The sequence below is a fragment of the Hypanus sabinus genome, chromosome 9, assembly GCF_030144855.1.
Source record: "Hypanus sabinus isolate sHypSab1 chromosome 9, sHypSab1.hap1, whole genome shotgun sequence".
Lineage (NCBI taxonomy): Eukaryota > Metazoa > Chordata > Chondrichthyes > Myliobatiformes > Dasyatidae > Hypanus > Hypanus sabinus.
Window position 1 is genome coordinate 146,094,347 of NC_082714.1, and position 20,357 is coordinate 146,114,703.

At 41.8% G+C, this 20,357-nt stretch overlaps 1 protein-coding gene across 8 annotated transcripts in view; it reads right to left on the reverse strand.

Moving 5' to 3' along the window:
* slco4a1 (solute carrier organic anion transporter family, member 4A1) overlaps positions 1-20,357 on the reverse strand; it is a 210,291-nt gene that overhangs the window by 24,130 nt on the left and 165,804 nt on the right. For all 8 annotated transcript variants that reach the window (XM_059980750.1, XM_059980755.1, XM_059980756.1 and 5 more), the window contains 2 exons: positions 5,093-5,204; positions 1,510-1,664 (listed from right to left, as the gene is read on the reverse strand). In XM_059980750.1, coding sequence (XP_059836733.1) covers positions 1,510-1,664; positions 5,093-5,204 — 267 coding nt within the window. The remainder of the gene's footprint in view (positions 1-1,509; positions 1,665-5,092; positions 5,205-20,357) is intronic.

Below are 20,357 nucleotides of genomic sequence, written 5' to 3' on the forward strand. Positions count from 1 at the left end.
TGTGCACTAAACTGACTGAACTTTCATAAGTTGGCGCTTTTACTTTATTTTTTTTCCTTCATATATATTGTATTGCATGGTACTCTTTTAGTTTTAGTAAAACCTTAAAGTGTATTCCATAACGGTATTTGGTGTGAGTTTGATATTGTGTGTGCACGCGGCATAAACTTGATTCTCACAGCACCTGCGTGTACGGGAGGTGGGGCTGGTGAATGGCTGGATCTCCTTTTCCCCCAGACATATACCAGCCTCTAGGGTAGGTGTTAGAGAGAAAAAACCATAAAGCATATGATAGGCTCTTGATTAGTCAGGGTGTCAGAGGTTATGGGAAAAAGAGAGGAGAATGGAGTTGAGAGGGATAATAAATCAGCCATGATGGAATAGCATAGCAGACTCAATGTACTGATTGGACTAGTTCTGCTCCTATGCTTTATGTCTTCGCTGCTAAACTGGAAGCTGGAGTGTCCTTATATCCTCCAACAGCAGAATGAATAAAATACTTACCTACCTTTATAGAAGGGTATGCAGTAGAAATTCATTATCAGTCACTTGTTCTAAATGCACAATAAATAGTGAAGGCAGATTGTGTTTCATTTCAGAAATTTTGGAATCAAACCCTAGCATGTACATATGACTATATAGCGCATCCAACACATGTAACAAAGGGTGAATTTCCATTAGTCTTTGTTGGCTGGTGTATGGTTAACTATTATCATCATTCCTGGGTGTTATTATCTCTGAGAATCTAACCTGGACCCAACATATTGATGCACCTTTAAGTTTAGTGGCTAAATTTCATTAAACATTTAAGGATTTCTTGTTTATGGTTTCTTGCCTAAAACACTTGCAAATTTCAACAGATGTACCTTGGAAAGCATTCTAACTGGCTGCATCACTCTCTGGGATGGGGGTGCTACCGCACAGGACTGAAGTCAGCTGCAGAGTTGTAAACTCAGTCAGCTCCATCATGGGCACTAGCCACAGTAATGTCCAGGATGCCTTTAAGGTGCAGTGTCTCAAAAAGGCAGTGTCAATCGTTAAGGACTCCCATCACCCAGGACATGCACTGTTCTCATTGATACCATCAGGTAGGGGATACAGAAGCCTGAGGGCACACACTCAATGAGTCCGGAACAGCTCCTTCCCCACTGCCATCCAATTTCTGAATGGATCCCATGAACACTACCTCACCACTTTTAAAAAATGTTTTGAACTACTTATTTAACTATTATATTTACACTTACGGTAATGCACAATTTTATTTTCCCTCTATTATTATGCATTGCATTGTACTCTTGCAAAGAACAAATTTCATGACATATGTTGGTGATATTAAACCAGAGATTGATCCTGATCATTTTCACTTGCCAGTTTTATGAAACAACTTTTCACTCAGAACCAATTGAATTGTTTATGGGAATAAAAACAGAAACTCCAAAACTCTTTGCCTGCACTGGAATCCATTAATAAAATTTTTACACAAAACAAAGTAATCAATTCCCTTCTTACCGAAAAGGGTTGCACCTTGAGAAGCGCTCAGACCAAACTGGGATTCCAGGAACTTGGGCCCAAACGTGGACATGCCAGCGATCAGCGTAGCCTCTGTTGCTCCCGACAGGCAGAGAAAGATGAAAGTCGGATTCTTCAGCAACAGCAATGCTGACCTGTCATTTAAAAAGAAAAGTTTGTTAATGAACCTGTGTTTTAAGGGGAGATTGACAGTCAAATTCTTCCTTAAGTCTTTTCATTCTCCTTTTCCATTCACTGTAATAACACCCTAAGACATAGGAGAATTAGGCCATTCTGCGTATCGAGTCTGCTCCATCATGGCTGGTTTATTATCCCTCTCAAGCCCATTCTCCAGCCTTCTCCGCTGTAACCTTTGACACCTTTACTAATCAAGAACCTACCAACCTCCGCTTCAAATAGATCTAACTACCACAGCTGTCTGTGGTAATGAATTCCAGAGATTCCAGTGGTACAGTGGTTACATTTCTCATCTGCTTACAATTGAGAGACCAGACTTCAATTTACTCCCTAGTAACTGTGAAACAGTGGAGGCTGCTGTGTTCAAGTGGCTTCCCTCAGAGAGGCCACTGGATTCAAGTTGATGACCTTGGAGATGTTGAAATTCTGAGATTTATGGTTTGGACTGTAGTTCAAACTCAATGTAGTTCATATTGGCTTCCTTCAGTTCTGTTTTCCTTGCCCTTTTTTCCTTGGGGGTTTGGGGTTCAATGCTTTTGCTGTGTGTGGTCGATCAGTTAGATTTTGTGCGAGGGAGGGATTGGGATGTTTGGGGCTTGTGAGCTTTTGTTTCTTTTTTTCTTTTTGTGTGGCCAGGGGTTGATGTTTTTTCTTCCAACTACTCACTACTTTTTTTAACTGTATTTTATGGCTATCTGGAAAAGACAAATCTCAGAGTTGTATTCTGCATGCATACTTTTGATAATAAAAATGAACCTTTGAGCTCCCTAAAATTCCCACTGTAAATGTCTCAGTCTCCCTCCTTGTCCTCGATGACTCACCTCAATCTCCCCCTTTGAATAAGGCATTAATTTCTCTACTTTGGCCTGGCCTCAAATATTTGACCGGTTTCCAATGAACTCCTCTGGGGGCCTTTCTAACAGCAAAGGGAGTACATTTAATTAAGTTGTTGCTGTTCTGTTCACAATGTTGAATGTTCTTTAGTCTCTTACATATTGGTAGGAATAAATAACAGAGAAATAAAAACTGCTAGTCTAGAAGGAAGTTTCCAAGACAATCCATGGTAAACACATCCAAATGCATGACGTTGCCTCAAGGAATTAGATGTTTGGATCTTGAAAAGCAGCTGAAGTGGAATCGGCCGTGACTGCTGGTGGCAGGCTCATCTGTCACTTACCCCAGATGACGTATCTTCATGAAACGTGAGCTTTTTTTTTGACACATTCTGAATTACAGAAGAAGTGTATTCAAGATACCAGGTTATAATGATTTTTGGGCAAGGGGATGCATGTTGGTTTGTCATTGAAAAGTTCTGCATCAAAAGAGGCACAAGCTGTGGGAGAAACATCAGGACTTGCATATGGTGCATGTGTATGGTGGGACATGGAGGGTGAGGGGAGGAGATTCATGATCAGCTGCTGGGGACAAAGCACAGTCTAGGATGGATGGTTAAGATTAGTAATTAATGGATTGTGATCAGGGTGGAGAGGGGAGAGGTGTTGGTAAGGGTCTGTTTGCAACTTAGATGACTTAATGAGTTTGGCAGTGCAGTTTAGATGGCAACCACGTTCAAGTTGAGAAATGCTCTTCCTCAGATTCCCCTTAAACCTCTTAAATCATTGTCTTAAACCTGCATCCCCTTGACTTAGACACCACCACCATAGTGGAAAGTTTCTTACTATGAATCTGATAACTTTGTATGCCTCTATTGGACTCTTCTGTTTCAAGGAAAACAAAGCCTATCCAGTTGCTCCTCATAAAGAAAGATTATGTCCCAGGCAATAGCTCGGTGAATCTCCTCTGTACCCTCTCCCTTGCAATCATGTCCTTGCTATAGAGTGATGAGCACCAATGCACACAATATTCTAGTCTGTAGCTTAAACAAGATTTTATAAAGTTGTACCCAGACCTTCCTGTTTTATATACTATTCACCAGCTAATGAAGACAAGCATCCCACATGCCTTCTTCACCCTGCTTTCCACCTGTGCTGCTATCTTCAGGCATCTTTGGAACAAGCATTCCATGGTCAAAGTCACTTAGAGCTCATTTCTTCCATCTTCTGATGTTGGGTCTGAACAACTGAACCTCTTGACCACGTCTGCATTCTTTTATGTATTGAGTGAGTCGCTGTCATTTGATTGGTGGAATAGTTATTTTCAGTAAGAAGCATCGTATGGAATAAAGTGGCCACTAAGTGTAAATCAGGCATGGTCAAATGGCAGAGTGGACTCGATGGGCTGAATAGCCTAATTCTACTTAATTGTGTAAATGCCTTATGGAATTAAATGAAGATTTAATCACCAGACACAAAGCATAGCCAAAGAGAACCTGGAAGAAATATTGTGGACTTCAAAATCCACATGATAAATCCCCAGATTTCTTTGTGGAGATTATTTTCATTATAATTCAATTGAATTGTGGTTTTCATGTATATTAACCACTCACTTCCACCCACCAACTAAACCCAAAATTGTGTCTAAGGATATATGCGTAGGAACACAGACAAAATGTTGATAGATAGAGGGAATGTGGCCTTTTTTCCTTGGGGCAACAGAGGGTGAGAGGTGACCCAATAGGGGTGTATAAGATGATGAGATACATTGATCATGTGGATAACCAGAGACTTTTTCCCCAAGGCTGAAATGGCTGACACAAGGTGGCACAGTTTTAAAGTGCTTGGAAGTAGGTACAGAGGGGATGTCAGAGGTAAGTTTTTCACACAGAGAGGTGGGTGCATGGAATGCACTGCCAGCAACAGATACAATAGGGTCTTTTTAGAGACTCTTGGGTAGGTACATGGAGCTTAGAAAAATAGAGGATTATGCGGTAGGGTAATGTGCTGTAGATATCTACGTTCTGTGTTCTAAATGCTGGAGAAACTCAGCAGGCCAGGCAGCATTTACGGTAAAGAGTAGACAGTCGATTTTTCAGCTGAAACTCTTCAAGACCGATGAAGGGTCTCAGTCTGAGATGTCGACTGTTTCCTCTTTTCCATAGATGCTGCCTGGCCTGCTGAATTCCTCCAGCATTTTGTGTGCATTACTTTGGATTTTCAGCGTCTGTAGATTTTCTTGTGTTTGGAATATACACAAGGATTTTTATACAAAAAAAAGAGGAAAAAAAGGGAAAACTGTCAAAGGGAAAATTGTAATCAGGGGCCATCCACAAGCTACAGCCTCAGTAATATAGTGACAATCATGCACTTTCTCAAATGATTGCTATCAGTACTCATTTGTAATGTGGAATCATCTCTCAGTGTTTGATTTAGAATGCTTAAAAACAGCAGGATCTTTGCAAAAAGGATCTATGTTTTAGACAGCAGCGTCTACCAAGATGTAGGTAACAGAGGCAATTAAACAATGCCAGTTCCACATTGTGCACTACCTGGGTAGGTCCCTTAATGTCTTCCCAAAATCTGGCTCCAATGCAGTCTTCTGACTCCCATCCTTCAGTTGATGAGCCTCCGAAACCCTCATCGCCATATAACGCTGGGACTCTAATTTACAAAAGAAAAAAAGCTGTTTAGCTGTGGACTTAGCAAGACATTATACTGTTCTCATCAACCATGAACCTCAATGCCAACATCAAGACCACAAAGTGCATAAATCTTCAGTAACACACACAATATGCTGGAGGAATTCAGCAGGTCAGGCAGCACTAATAGAGGGGAATAAAGCATTTCTGTTTGGGGCTGAGACTAAGTGGTTTCGGCCCAAAATGTCAACTGTTTATTCCTCACCAGCGATGCTTCCTGAACTGCTGAGTCCCTCCAGTATTTTGTTGTCTGGATTTCCAACATCTACAAAATCTCTTGTATTTATTAGTACATAAATCTTTTCTCTTTTAAGCATATATAAATGTTATTTTTTAAACTACATTTTATAATATTGTATTTTATTATGGAATAGCAATGTTTAGAAGAAAAAAATAATGGGAAATTAATGTAAAATTAGTACTTATAACATAAACACAATTTTGTAATGATTCTCTCAATGGTTTCCTTATATTGAATTGGTTTTGTTTCTGCAGTAACTGTTCATGATGAAGGTTAAAAGTTACCCTATGGCTTAGAAAAACGTGGATGTTAAATGATTTTGAATGTTTACTCTTTCTTTCTCTCCTGAGATATTAAAGTTCAAAGTAAATTATATTATCAGAGTACATGTATGTCACCTCATACAATCCGGAGATGCTTTTTCCGGTGGGCATTCTCAGCAAATCTGTAGCATAGTAACTATAATAGGAGCAATGAAAGATCAAGTAGAGAATAGTAGACAACAAACTGTGTAAATGCAAATATCAATAAACAGCAATAAATAACAAAAGCATGAAATAAAAAGACTTAAGGTGAGATCATTGGTTGTGGGAAGATCTCAACAGATGAGAGTAGTTATCCTCTTTTGTTCAAGAGCCTGATGGTTGAGGAGTGGTAACTGTTTTTGAATTGTTCTTCAAGATGGTGCCAGCAATCATGGGTAACTTACTGCTTGATGCAGAAAATTGTCCTCTTTCTCTTACGTGTATTACCTGATTTGAGTATTTCTGGCTTTTTCTGTCCTTGTTGGATTAGAACAGTAACTGTCTAATGCCAAAGGCACAATTAACTCGGATCAATGTTTTAAACTGAAGATACAATTAGCTAGGAAACTAATGCCCCCATTTTGAAATAAGACTGTGTATAGTGTTGTTGGAGTAAGCACCACTCCTGGAGAGAGCTGGGAACTGGGGGTGAAAATTCCTGACTCTCAATTATGGATTAACTTGCATAACTTTGGTTTGATCTCAGGTTACATCACACGTCCCAGAACAGCCTAGGGTGTACCATAGGTGATAAAAGCAAAGCTTTTGCTCCGGAGCACTTATTTAACTTCCACAGGGTGGCACTCATGTGCAGACTATGTACTCAGCTGCTCATCTGGGCACCACCGATCCACATTTCAGAGGAACTCGATGTGTAAGAGTTCAGGATACAATCCACTGGGGGAGAAAACAGTAAAACAGAGATCACCGTCACTGATCTCTGCTTCTGAAGGAAGGATGAAATCGTGTATTACATTTTAAAAGCATGTCTCAAGCAGTGCCAACTCAGCAATGGATTGCTGCAGGTTGTCTGAAGGAATGGTTCATTGCAAGTTATTTGTTCTGTAAAAGTAAAGCTACTTATTTATTTGTTGAGGTATAACGTGAAATAGGCCCTTTGAGATGTGCCACCTGACAATACCCTGATTTAATCCAAACCTAATGAGAGGACAATTTCCAATGACCATTTAACCTACCAATTGGTACATTTTGGACTGCGGGAGGAAACTGGAGCATGCGGAGGAAACCCATGCAGTCCTAGAGAGAACGTACAAACTCCTTACAGGCTGTGGCGGGAACTGGACCCTTTTCACCTGTACTGTAAAGCATCGTGCTAACCACTATGCTATCGTGTTGCCTGATCTTCCTCATAGTTGTAGGAGGTGTATATTATCACTGAGCTGAGTGCAGTGACCGAGATTTCATAGGATGATTGGAGGGAAGTATGAGAGAGCTGGTGTCAGAGGCAGTTGTTTCTTACATAGACAGTGGTGAGTGTGTGGAACGGGTGGTGGTAGAGACAGATGCATTTAGGGACACCTGCGAAACTCTTAGAAAGGCACATGGATTATTGAAAATTGAAGGGCTATAAAGGAGAGAAGGGTTAGATTGATCTCAGAATACATTAAAAGGTCAGCACAATGTTCTGGGCTGGAGGGCCCGTGCTGCACTGTAGTGTTCTGTGATGATTCAATTAGGAGAAGTGTGCAGACACGGAGGTTCGTCATGGTGCAAGGCTGCCGAGAAGGTTCCGGGGTAAAAGAGAGGCACTGCCAGCGGAGTGGTCCTGGAAGGAGCATGAGCAAAGGTAGTAGTAAGTAGGGCTTTGGCGAGGACCAGCCGAGGCGAGGTAAGTTACTTTCAGATCTCTTTTTTTCTCCAATTTAAGAATGGTGGGTATGACTGCAAGGCCAGTTTTCTGCTCAGGGTATCAGATGTGGGATGTCCCGGAGACTTCCAGCCTCCCTGATGGCCACATCTGCACCCGATACATCGAGCTGCAGCTTCTTACGGACCAAGTTAGGGAACTGGAGCCGCGGCTCGATGACCTTCGGCTTGTTAGAGGTGATCGATAGGGGTTACAGGCAAGTAGTCACACCGTGGCCACAGGAAGCAGATAAGTAGGTGACTGTCAGGAGAGGGAAGGGGGCATCAGGTTGTACAGAGCACCCCTGTGGATGTCCCCTGAAAAATAATTACTCCAGTTTGAGAACTTTTGGGGGGGGGGGGTTGACCTACCTGGGGGAAATCAACAGTGGCCGTGCCTGCCTCTGGCACTGAGCCTAGCCCTGTGATTCAGAAGGTTAGGGAACGGAAGAGGATGGCAGCAGTAATAAGGGACTCTATAGTCTGGAGGGCAGATAAACAATTCTGTGGACCTGAAAAAGAAACATGGATGGTAGTTTGTCTCCCAGGTGCCAGGGCTTGTGATGTTTCTGAACGCGTCCACAGTATCCTGAAATGGGAAGGTGAGCAGCCAGAGGTCGTGGTACATGTTGGTACTAATGTCATCGGTGGAAACAGGGAGGAGGTCGCACAACAGTGAGCATAAGAATAGAATGAGGTGGCGGATAAATGTGAAGCTGAAGGATTGGAGCAGGTGGCAGGGATTCAGATTTCTGGATCATTGGGACCTCTTCGGGGGCAGGTGTGATTTGTATAAAAATGATGGGTTATACTTGAATCCGAGGGGGACCAATATCCTGGCGGGGAGGTTTGCTAATGCTATTGTGGAGGGTTTAAACTAGATTTGCAGAGGGGAACCAAAGTGAAGAGGCAGAGGATGGGGTGGTTGGTGCACAAGTAGAGACAGCTAGTAGGGAGTTTGTGAAGAAGGATAGGTAGATGGTAGAGCAAAGTTGAATTCAGCCTGATAGTTTGAGATGTGTCTATTTTAATGCAAAGAGTATCATAAACAAGCTGGATGAACTCAGAGCATGGTTCAATACATGGAACTTTGATGTTGTGGCCATTGCAGAGAATTAGATGTCTCAGGGGCAGGAATGGTTGCTGAATGTACTGGGCTTTAGATGTTAGAAAAAGGACAGGGAGGTAGAGAAAAGAGGTGAGGGGTTGGCATTGCTAATCAGGGATAGTATCAGGGCGGCTGAAAAGGAGGAAGTCATTGGGGGGGGGCTTATGTAATGAGTCAGTGTGGGTAGAAGTCAGAACCAGGAAGGGGTCAATAACTCTACTGGATGTTTTTCATAGACTCCCCCCCCCCCCCCCCCCCCCCCCAGTAGGAACAAGGACATCAAGGGAGGCAGATTCCAGAATGGTGGAATAATAACAGGGTTGTTTTGTTGGGAGATTTTAACTTTCCTAATATTGACTGGTATCTCCTTAGTGTAAGGGGTTTAGACGGGGTGGAGTTTGTTAGGTGTGTTCAGGAAGGTTTCTTGATGCAATATGTAGATAAGCCAACTAGAGGAGAGGCTGTACTTGATCCGGTATTGGGAAATGAACCTGGTCGGGTGTCAGATCTCTCAGTGGGAGAGCATTTTGGAGATAGTGATCACAAATCTATTCCATTTACCATAGCACTGGAGAGGAATAAAAGCAGACAATTTAGGAAAACATTTATTTGAGGTAGGGGGAGATTTGATTCTATTTGGCAGGATCTTGGGAGCATAAATTGGAAGCAGATGTTCTCAGGGGAATACATGGCAGAAATGTGGTAAATGTTCAGGGAACATTTGTATGGCGTTCTGCATAGGTATGTTCCATTGAGGCAGGGGAAGAATGGTAGGGCAAAAGAACTATAGTGTATAAAGGATGGGGAAAATCTAGTTAAGAAGAAAAGAAAAGCTTAAGAAAGGTTCAAGAAATTAGGTACGGTTAGAACTCTAGAAAATTATAATATTGTCAGGAAGGAACTCAAGAATGGAATTAGGACAGCTAGAAGGGGCCAAGAGAAGGCCTTGGCGAACTGGATTAAGGAAAACCCCAGGACATTCTACAAGCATGTGGACAGGAAGAGGATCAAATGTGTGAGAATAGGACCAATCAGGTGTGATAGTGGAAACATGTGCATGGAGTTGGAGGAGGTAGCGGAGGTACTTAATAAATACTTTGCTTCAGCACTCACCAAGGAAAAAGACCTTGGAAATTGTGGGGATGACTTATAGTGGACTGAAACACTTGAGCATATTAGACATTAAGAAAAAGGATGCGCTGGAGATTGTGAAAAGCATTAAGTTAGTTAAGTCGCCTGGACCAGACGAGCTATACCCCAGCTACTGTGGGAAGCATGGGAGAGATTGCAGAGCCTCTAGTAATGACATTTGCAATATCAATAGGGACAGGAAAAGTACTAGAGGATTGGAGTGTTGGCAAGTGTTGTTCCTTGTTCAAGAAAGGGGCAATCAGCATAGCTTTGTCAAGGGCAGATTGCGCTTTACGAGCCTGATTGAATTCTTTGAGGATGTAACAAAACACATTGATGAAGGTAGAGCAGTGGATGTAGTGTATATGGATTTCAGTAAAGTATTTGATAAGATGCAAGGCTTATTCAGAAAGTAAGGAGGCATAGATCCAAGGAGACCTTGCTTTGTGGATCCAGACCTTGGCTTGTCCACAAAAGGCAAAGGGTGGTTGCAGATAGTTCATATACTGCATGGAGGTCGGTGACCAGTGGTGTTCTGCAGGGGTCTGGGTTTTCTGGGACTCCTCCTCTTTGTGTTAACAGGAAACTTACTAAACCACTCTTCTACTTCTTCATCCAGGTCATTTATACAAATCACAAAGATTGGAGGTGTTATGGATTGTCTGGAACTTTGCCAGAGGTTACAGCGGGATATTGATAGGGTGCAGAACTGGGCTGAGAAGTGGCAGACGGAGTTCAACCCAGATAAGAGTTAATTGGTTCACTTTGGTAGGTCCAATTTGAAGACAGAATATAATATAAATGGTAAGACTATTGGCAGTGTGGATGATCTGAAAGATCTTGTGGTCTGTGTCCATAGGACACTCAAAGCTGCTGCACAGGTTGACTGTGTTAAGAAAGTGTATGGTGGGTTGGCATTCATCAACTGTGGGATTGAGTTCAAGAGTTGTGAGATAATGTTACAGCTATATAAGATCTTGGTCAAACCCCATTTGGAGTACTGTGTTCCATTCTGGTCACCTCACTACAGGAAGAATGTGGATACTATAGAAAGAGTGCAGAGATCATGCATCTGATTTTTGGTATCAGATGGGGTGGTTTGAGTGTCTCAGAACCTGCTGATCACCTGGAATTTTCATGTACAATAGCTTCTAGAGTTTACAAAGAATGGTGCAAAAAACATAAAAACACAGTGAGCGGCAGTTCTGTGGGTGAATATGCATTGTTAATGAGAGAGGTCAGAGGAGAATGGGCCAGACTGGTTCAAGCTGACACGAAGGTGACAGTAACTCAGATAACTACGCGTTTAAACAGTAGCATGTGGAAGAGCATTTCAGAATGCACAACACATCAAATCTTGAAGTGGATGGGCTGCAGCAGCAGGAGCCTGTGAACATACTCAGTGGCCACTTCTTTAGGTGCAGCAGGTGCAGAGTATGTATTGCATTTTTAACTGTAGTGTCGTTGCAAAGGATGGGGACAACAAAAGAGTTCACAGTGTAGTTTTTGATGCTCAGCCAGTACTTATACCAATGAAACAATAGTTCTGAGTCTAGGAAATCACTAAATCAAGAATTAGTTATAAGATCCTAAAAGTAACAGATACAGGAAACTGATTAAAGGAAGTACTGATTCTCAATTGCTTTCCAAATTCCAGTTGTTTGATAGCCTTTGTTTTCCTTAGCAATGGGCTTGGTTTGTGTTAACTGCAAACTACACAGCACAGAAGCTAGTTTTTGGATTATAGCTCTATTTTCATAAAGTGGATTTATGGGTTCATCAAAATATAGAGATCCGTGTTATTCTTCTTATGGCATCAGGACAATTTGTCCCACAGACAAAGAGGGAAGAAGGGGAGCAACTTGCTGGGCCAAGTGAAAGATTCACAGTCATTTTTTCTTACAAACAAGATTCATGATTTCACTGATTCCAAGAAACGATAATTACATTTCTGTGCAGGCAGAAGGAGGACTGAAAGCAGTTGTAACATAGCAACCAAGTTCACGAGTATTCTGGAATTGAGATCTTGGTGTAAGACCCCCTACTCAGTTCACAGTGGTGTTGGGTAAAATACGGTCTATACAAAGATAGGCAAATGAACACAGAGGGGAAGAAAATCCAAATGAAAATGATTTGTGCTTGTTTTTGTGTTAGACAAGAAAATTGGAACTTTGAAATTCAGTCACTTGAAGATTACCCAGGAGATTTCTCTGCATTTTTCTTTCCAACAAATATACTTACAGATCAAAATCATTATCCTGAATATGTTCAATGTGTGGTATCATCAAGGCCTACATAACTGAAGTAAAGCTGAACATTGAGGAGAAGTCCAGAATCTCACTCCTCATTTTAGTCCTAAGCCTTATTCTGTTATTTGCTTCTTAATGCCCAAATGGGGAAAATATTTCTTAGGAATTTTGTTTCTCTAAGATTACATCTCCTTCTTCTAAAAGCTAGGAAATAATGACCTTGTTGACTGAACTCACTTAGTTGCAAAATGCCAGCTCTCCAACTCAGGAATCAGCTGAATGAACTTTGCTGCACTCTATCTAAGGCAGCCATTTCTTTCCTTTGCTAAGGAACTCCAATGTCACAGGCTCTGCCAGCGCTGGTGATGGAATGCAGTTATCAGCTGTAATACCGTTGTCTGATAGTTTGAACAAAAAGATACAAGAAGATTACTAGGTGTTCTCAAAACTTATTCTGATTAGGAATCCATGATTTTAGAAATTTAACCAAGTAAATCTTAAGGATTAGAAGGGGAGTCATGAACTGAAAGGGTGTTAAAATATAGTTCAAAGTACATTTATTATTGAAATATGTATACAATATACATATTGTATATGTATATTATATACAATATATGTATATTGTATTTATATGTTACGTAGTCTTGACGACAGATTTTGGGCTGAAATGTCAACTCTCCATTCCCATCCACAGATGCTGCCTGACTAGCTGAGCTCCTCCAGTACATCATGTGTACTGCTCTAGATTTCCAGCATCTGTAATCCCTTTGGTGTATAGAATATACAATCTTGAGATTTGTCTCCTTACAGGCAACCATGAAACAAAGAAACACAATAGAATCCATTTATAAAAGCAAAACAATAGAAGTAAGCAAATAATATTTAGAACTGTAGTTCATGAACGTGAAGCGACAGACACAAAATGCTAGAGGAACTTTGCAGGTCATGTATGGAAGGAGATAAACAGTCGACGTTTCAGGCCTAGCCCCTTCATCAGGACTGGGGAAAAAATACGAGAAGTCAGAGCAAGGAGATGGAGGAAGGGGAAGAAGTAGTACAAGGTGGTAGGTGATAGGAGAGGAGGACAGATGAAGAGCAGGGAAGTTGATAGTTGAAAGAGATAAAGGGCTGGAGAAGCGGGAATCTGATAGGAGACGGTAGAAGATCATGGAAGAAGGGGAAGGGGGGAGATAGGCAGGTAAGGAGATAAGGTGAGGGAGGGAAACAGGACTGTGCGAATGGTGAAGGGGAGGGCAATTACTGGAAGTTCGAGAAATCGATGTTCATGGGATCCTGTTGGAGGTTACCCAGACGGAATAGAAGGTGTTGCTCCTCCAATCCAAGTGCGGCATCTTTGCAGCCGTAGGGGCGGCCATGGAATGAGCAGTAGAATTGAAACGGGTGATCCTGGTTTTCCTGGCAGAAGGACAGTAGGTGATCCGTGAAGCGGTCTCCCAATCCAAGTCAGCTCTCGTCGATTTACAGGAGACCACACGGGATAATCCCAACAGACTCTCAGGTGAAGGGTCACCTCAACTGGAAGGACTGTATGGGGCCTTGAACTGTTGTGAGGGAGGAGGTGTAGGGGCAGGTGTGGCACTTGTTCTGCTTGCAAGGGTAAGTATCAGAAGGGATGAATGGACAAGGGAGCTGCATGGGCAACCATCCCTGTGGAAAGCAGAAAGTGGATAGGAGGGATAGATGTGCTTGATAGTGGGATTCCATTGGAGATAGCAGAAGTTTACAGTGAATCATGTGCTTGGCACAGAGACAACTGGGGCTCATAACCATGGAATATAGTAGATTTTAAGGAAATATTCCAGCTGCAGCCTAACCAAAAATGCCAAAAATTGTGGCCAAAAGAGCACAGATTCAAGCTTTCAGCACAGAAATTCTGACACACTCTGGGCAAAATGTTTTTCTGCACAGAAGTTTTAAACTTGTTTACTTGAAACAGACACAAAAGATTGCAGACAGGGAAGTGCACGTTGGAATTTGGAGCAAAAAATAAACTGCAGGAAGCGGATCAAGAAGCACCTGTGGAGGGGAAGGGATAGTCAACATCCTGGGCTGAGTTGAGATGCTGCAACAGGTTTAACTTTTCACCAGAGTGGGGTGAATCCTGCTGAACGAATGATTACTGAGCAGATTTCATCCAGCCGAGTTGTCACAACAAATGGCTGCAGTGACACCCAGAAATATGTTTAGTTTATTTTAAAATCAACAAATCCTGAAGAGCTGGCCAATCTTCAGTTTGAGATTCATGAACTTTTATTTGTCAGCACCTTTTAAACAAGCTTTCGTCAACCTCCAACTCAATCCAAATTAACTATTCAGAATTCAAGTTCCAATTCACTAAAGTGTAAACTATATTTGGTATTTTATTCAGGTCTCACCAGGAGTCAGACAGGACATCTGCTTGAGTGACAGCTTCTTGCTCAATATTGGTAATAGTCCAGAGTTTCTGGGAAGGGGATGGAAGGCAAACATCCAGCAGTCTTTATTAGAGGATTGACAATGTAGAGAGTCATCAGCTTTAAATGCCTGGGCATTAACATATCAGGTGACCTGTCCTGAGCACAGTGCTTAGATGCAAACAAGAAAAAAGGCGTGCCTGAATCTCCTTAGCAAGTTGAGATGATTCAGCTTATTACTGAACACTCTAACAAAACTCTACACATATACTTTTGAAAGTATCTTGACTGGTTGCATCTTGTTCTGGTATGGCAATTTGAATACGTGAGAATGCAAGAAGCTACAGAGAGTGATGGAAACAACCCATGATATCATGAGCACATCGCTCCCCACTACTGGAAGCAATTACAAGAAGCGCTGTCTCGAGAAGGCCATGCCCTACTATTCAGGCCATGCCATCTTCTTCACTGGGCAGCAGGTACAGAATCCTCGAGCCCCACACTACCAGGTTCAAGGACAGCTAATTCCCTTCAACCATCTCAGTCTTGAACTAACTGTCTTAACTCTTAGCGCTAAAGTAGACTTTGATTTTGTTTTTAATTGCGTTCTTTCTTTTTAAGTTGTATGCAATTTATGGTTTCTTGCAATGCAATTCTTTGATGCAATGTACCTGTGAAGCTGCTGGAAGTATTTCATTACACCTGTGCACAGACATACATGACAATAAGCTTGACTTTGACTTCACATTGAATCAGATTTTAAAGATTAAATCTTTATTCTAATATATTTTTATGCCTGTCATTGCCACTCTCTCATTCTAATACTTAGGACTTAGGGATCTCATTGAAACCTACCGAATGTTGAAAGGACTAGATAGGGTGGATGTGGAGAGGATGATTCCTATGGAGGGCACGGCCTCAAAAATTGAGGGGTGATCCTTCAGAACAGAAGTAAGTGGAATTGTTTTAGCCAGAGAGTAGTGAATTTGTGGAATGCTCTGCTACAGACTGTGGTGGAGCCTAAGTCTGTGCATGGATTTAAGGTAGAAGTTGATCGTTTCCTGATCGGTCAGGGCATCAAAGGATGCCGAGAGAAGACAGGTGTATCGCGTTGATTGGTATCTGGGATCAGCCATGATGGAATGGTGGAGAAGACTCGATGGTTGAATGGCCTAATTCTGCTCCTATGTCTTATGGTCATTTTTTCTTATGGTCATGCTTACTTCTTTTAAAATTTCTTGACCCTCATTTCCAGGGTTCTAAACTAGGCCCAATACCCAGTCCCACTACCCTATCTGCCAACTCTTTGATGGAAGGCTATCTTCAACTTCACTTTGTCAGCTATGGAGGAATCCTTTATCCTGCTGAGAACTTGTGTTTTAAAGGAATTATTCCCCCATTGCTAATAGACTTCCGGTCAGAGTGTGGTCAAGCTGACACGGTTAGGAGGGTAAATGGACTGGAAACTCTAAGCTTCATTTCCTAATTGTATTTGTTGCAGGTTTAATTAGCCAGTATACACAAAAATGGACTGGAATCTTATTCATTTTACAGTCTGGCTGTTTAATATTCACGTAATTAAATGTTGAAACAGAGGTGATACGAGTCCATATTTCTTTTACAGTAGTTTTTCTACGTTCCTTTTTTAGCTAGTGCAAACACTTCCACAGTTGATACGCCTGCCTTCAAAAAAATGGATTCCAGGGTCACAATACAACATGCTCATCCAATAACTTTTTCTAACCCATTAGCTAATCTATTTCTGCTGCCTTTTATGTGGAGGGATCCAGATTCCAAATGCTCTTAGGCTGAAAAAGTTTCCACTCAACTCTCGTTGGAATATCTTGCATTATGGATGGATCCTAGATATGGAGATCTCTGCAAAGGGAGCTAAGTCCTTCTCATTCTTGTCTGCGCTGCTCATAATTTTATGCATCATTTAGATTTCCCATCACCCTCCACTGCTCCAAAGAGAAGGACTCCCAGCTCAGCCAATCTTTTGCTAGTCCTGACAACATGTTTTTTAAACTTCTCCAGTGCTGCTGCTTCCTTCTGGACTGGTCCAACTATGGTTTAGGTTGCAATATGAACTCCCTTTCATTATAAAAACCTTGCCTGTTTAATAACCTTATCTATGTAAATTAGTATACCTCAGGGATCTTTTAATTATTTATTGCAATACAGCGTGGAATAAGCCGTTCCAGCCCTTCAGATATGTCACAAAGCAGCCCCCCATTTAACCCTAACTAACGTACCAAACAGTACTTCTGTTTTGGACTGCAAGGAAACCGGAGTACCTGGAGGAAACCTACATGGTTACAGAAAGAACATACAAACTCCTTACAGGCAGCAGTGGGAATTGAACCTGGGATGCTGGTATTGTGAAGCAATGTGCTAAATGCTACCATGCCGCCCTATACCCCCCTTCTGTATCTTCTGGATATGCACCCAGCATCGTCTGTTCCTTTATACCCTCCCTGCTATGTAATTTGATAATAACATTTACTTTGAACTTTGATCATGTGCTCATCTGCCTCACAGGAATTGGTTAAAATTGCATGCATCACTTTCTTGCTCATCTAACAGGCCTTTAATAACTTGTTGCGGTTAGTACCTTCCTGAAATGTTCACGGCATCCAAGTAGTTTTAATATTTAGTGAAACAGCTTCTCTGCGCACCAGATGAGATCTCAACAGAATCAAACCTGAGAAAAGCAAAGCTTATCTCTGGGAGTGACTTCTTACTGCTTAACCACCTGGACCCAGGTACCGTTCTTCCGGCTGCGTGACACAGCCCCAGGAAACAGTGCAGCTGTGTTTCTTTAGGTGTGGCCTCAGAATAGATGCTAGGCTTCCGGGTCTTTGCTTGCAGAGATGTAGCTCATCTCGCATCACATTGGAGTGCACATTGAATCACCGGCCGCCATAAGCGGGACATCCCAGTGGCCAAACATTTTAATTCCAATTCCCATTCCCATTCCAACGTGTCAATATTCTCGTGCGAAGATGAGGCCACTCTCAGGGCAGAGGAGCAACACCCTATTTGCTGTCTGGGTAGCCTCCTACCTGACAGCATGAATATCGCTTTCTCTTTCTGGTAAACAAACCCCCTCCCCTCTTCCTCTCTTCCCCACTCTGACCTTTCACTTTTCACCTGCCACATTACTTCCCCCTGGGACCCCTCCTCCTTCCCTTTCTCCTGTTGTTCACTCTCCTTTCTTTCAGATTCTTTCCTCTCCAGGTCTTGACCTTTCCCACTTACTGGGCTTCACCTATCACCTTCCGGTTAGCCTCATTCCCCTCTCCACTCATCCCACCATTGCATTCAGGCATCTCCCCCTTCCTTCTCAGTCCTGAAAGACTCAGCCTGAACAATCAAGAGATTCACTGCCAGAGAATATTCATTTCCATAGATGCTGCCTGATCTGCTGAGTTCCTCCAGCACTTCGTGAGCGTTATATTGAATAATGTTGTTTTCAAGAGGCTCTGATTGACTGGGACACTGGGATGTATGCAAAGATGGTTCAGATTTGTAAGCAAATCTTGACAATAATACCAAGACCCTTTGCTTTTCCATCCTTGTTGTTATAATGTAGAATTCAGTTTCCTCACTGTATCAGTCTGCTCGTTAGCATTCATGGACATGTTACAGTCTGAGCAGAATTGATAATGCATTAATTCATTGTTATTCAGAAGCATTCTGCAGTGAAACCAAATCAGTTCGGAATGTTTATATAACACATTAACAAACTAGTTTTGTGACCATAACTGACATAAGATATCCTTGATTAAGGTGGAGATTGAAACAGTAGGTGTGGTGCTGTTCTTGAAATAATAAGCAGTTGAATCAGCTTTGCGTTGTAAAAAAGTGTTGCAGCGTAGGTACACCATGTTTGGGCCATTGTTAAACAGTTCAGTACAATCTAAGTCAAGTACTGACAGAACGCTTGAATTTTTTTTTTCTTTTCCTTCAGTTGTTGAGCTCTTTCAGTGAGATTTGCACCTTTGTTTTAATATTCCTGAAACAGATTAGACACATTTCTTGAGTCAGTCACCTGCCAAACTATCCAACTTCCTAGACATTTCGAAGAAAGCTGGAAGTCATTGTAGGTGAGCTTGTAGACAAAATATCTCAACTTAATAAAAATAGCCCTGTACTTCCCTTTGAACTGACTCTTTCTTATAAAACCTCTTTCCATTGCTGCTGCACGCAAACCCATATTGGTATGTCGAGCTCATTGCAGGATGCTGCACTGGCCACATACTCCAGAGCACAGAGAATATGAGTTTATCCGCATATTGTGTAAAATGTCTATCCATTTACATAATTTCACCCAATATGGGGTGGGAATGGTAGATATTGATGTGGCAAAAATATTAGAAGTATTTGTTTCTGCAATACAGGACATCAATAATATGGGTGAGAGCTACACTGGATGTAAGCTATTGAAACCTGTTGTATCACTCCTGGAGGTTTTGGCCAACAAACAGTGTGCTGGAGGGGTTCAGCAGGTCGAACAGCATCTGTGAACCTGACACAGAGATTTCACGCCAAGTGTCAACAATTCCTTTCCAGGGCAGATGCTGCTTCACCTGCTGAGCTCCTCCAGCAGAGAGCTTGTTGCTGTATATTTCAGTATCTGAATCTCTCATGTCCCTATATACCTGCTCTGTCACCCATATCGTCTTCTGTACTATAACCCACAGCACAGATTCCTTCCTGTCATAGTCCAGTCCTGTGGATGCAAAGACCAATATTTCATTAGCATTCTTAATGTTGTAATTATTTTCTTTATCTGTTCATTAATTTTCAATGAATAATATCCATCAAAACTGAAGTCATTTGTGTTCAGTGCTCCATTTGGAAGTACTCTGCTTTATTTTGTCAGATCTAATATGAATAAAATGACATGCTCTTACCAAATATTTTCCCTGATTTTGAGCATTCATTTAATCATTGCAATCTCGTGCTTTGATTCACACAGCTTATATTACTGGCCAAAGTAAACTGACATATTTTGTTTCCAGTTTATCATTAAAGCCAATCACATAAAGTAAATAGCGGAAACCTACACAAATCCTTGAGGCACTGGACACCACTGTTCTTGCCAATATGACTACTTGCTCATTATCCCTATTGTCCCCCAATTCTTAACCAAATTCGAAATCAAGTCGGTAATACGACTTCTCATTTGGGGTTCAATTTGGCAAGCATTAACTCAAGTAAGACTTGCATTAAGTTCCTTTCGGATGAGTATATAAATAACATCCTGAAACATTGTCTTATTCGTTGTCTTACCACCTTCACATTTGCTTCAACCGATTGAATAAAAAAACCTCGTTGTGGTTTGGAGGCTTGCGTGCGTCAAAGGCCTGTGTAGCTGTGTTGGCTGGAGTCAGGCATTTATTCTTTGACTTTTGGTAGGGTTACCCATGCCAAACAGGTCAGAGGGTAAAGGACAGACTAACAGTGGTCCACCAGTCCTCCGGGTTTGGTGGTTCAGCTCAGGGCTGACAACCATGACTGGTAAAACAAAATTGTTACACAAACAGCAATGAAGGACCCTTCTACATGTGAGTGCGATAGTATTCCTGAGTCTCCAGCTGGGATTTGTATGACTGACAGTAGTGAAGACCAAGGGGAAGTTACTGGCATGATGCAGGAAGCCCTGAACACCGCCAGTGATAGACGACCTTCATTGTTGTCCTAAACACCAGCGGTGTTATGGGTAGTAAGTTAATAAAAGAAACAGCATTCAAACTCAGATCCTTACCTTCCAAATTTAATTCATTAAGACAGGC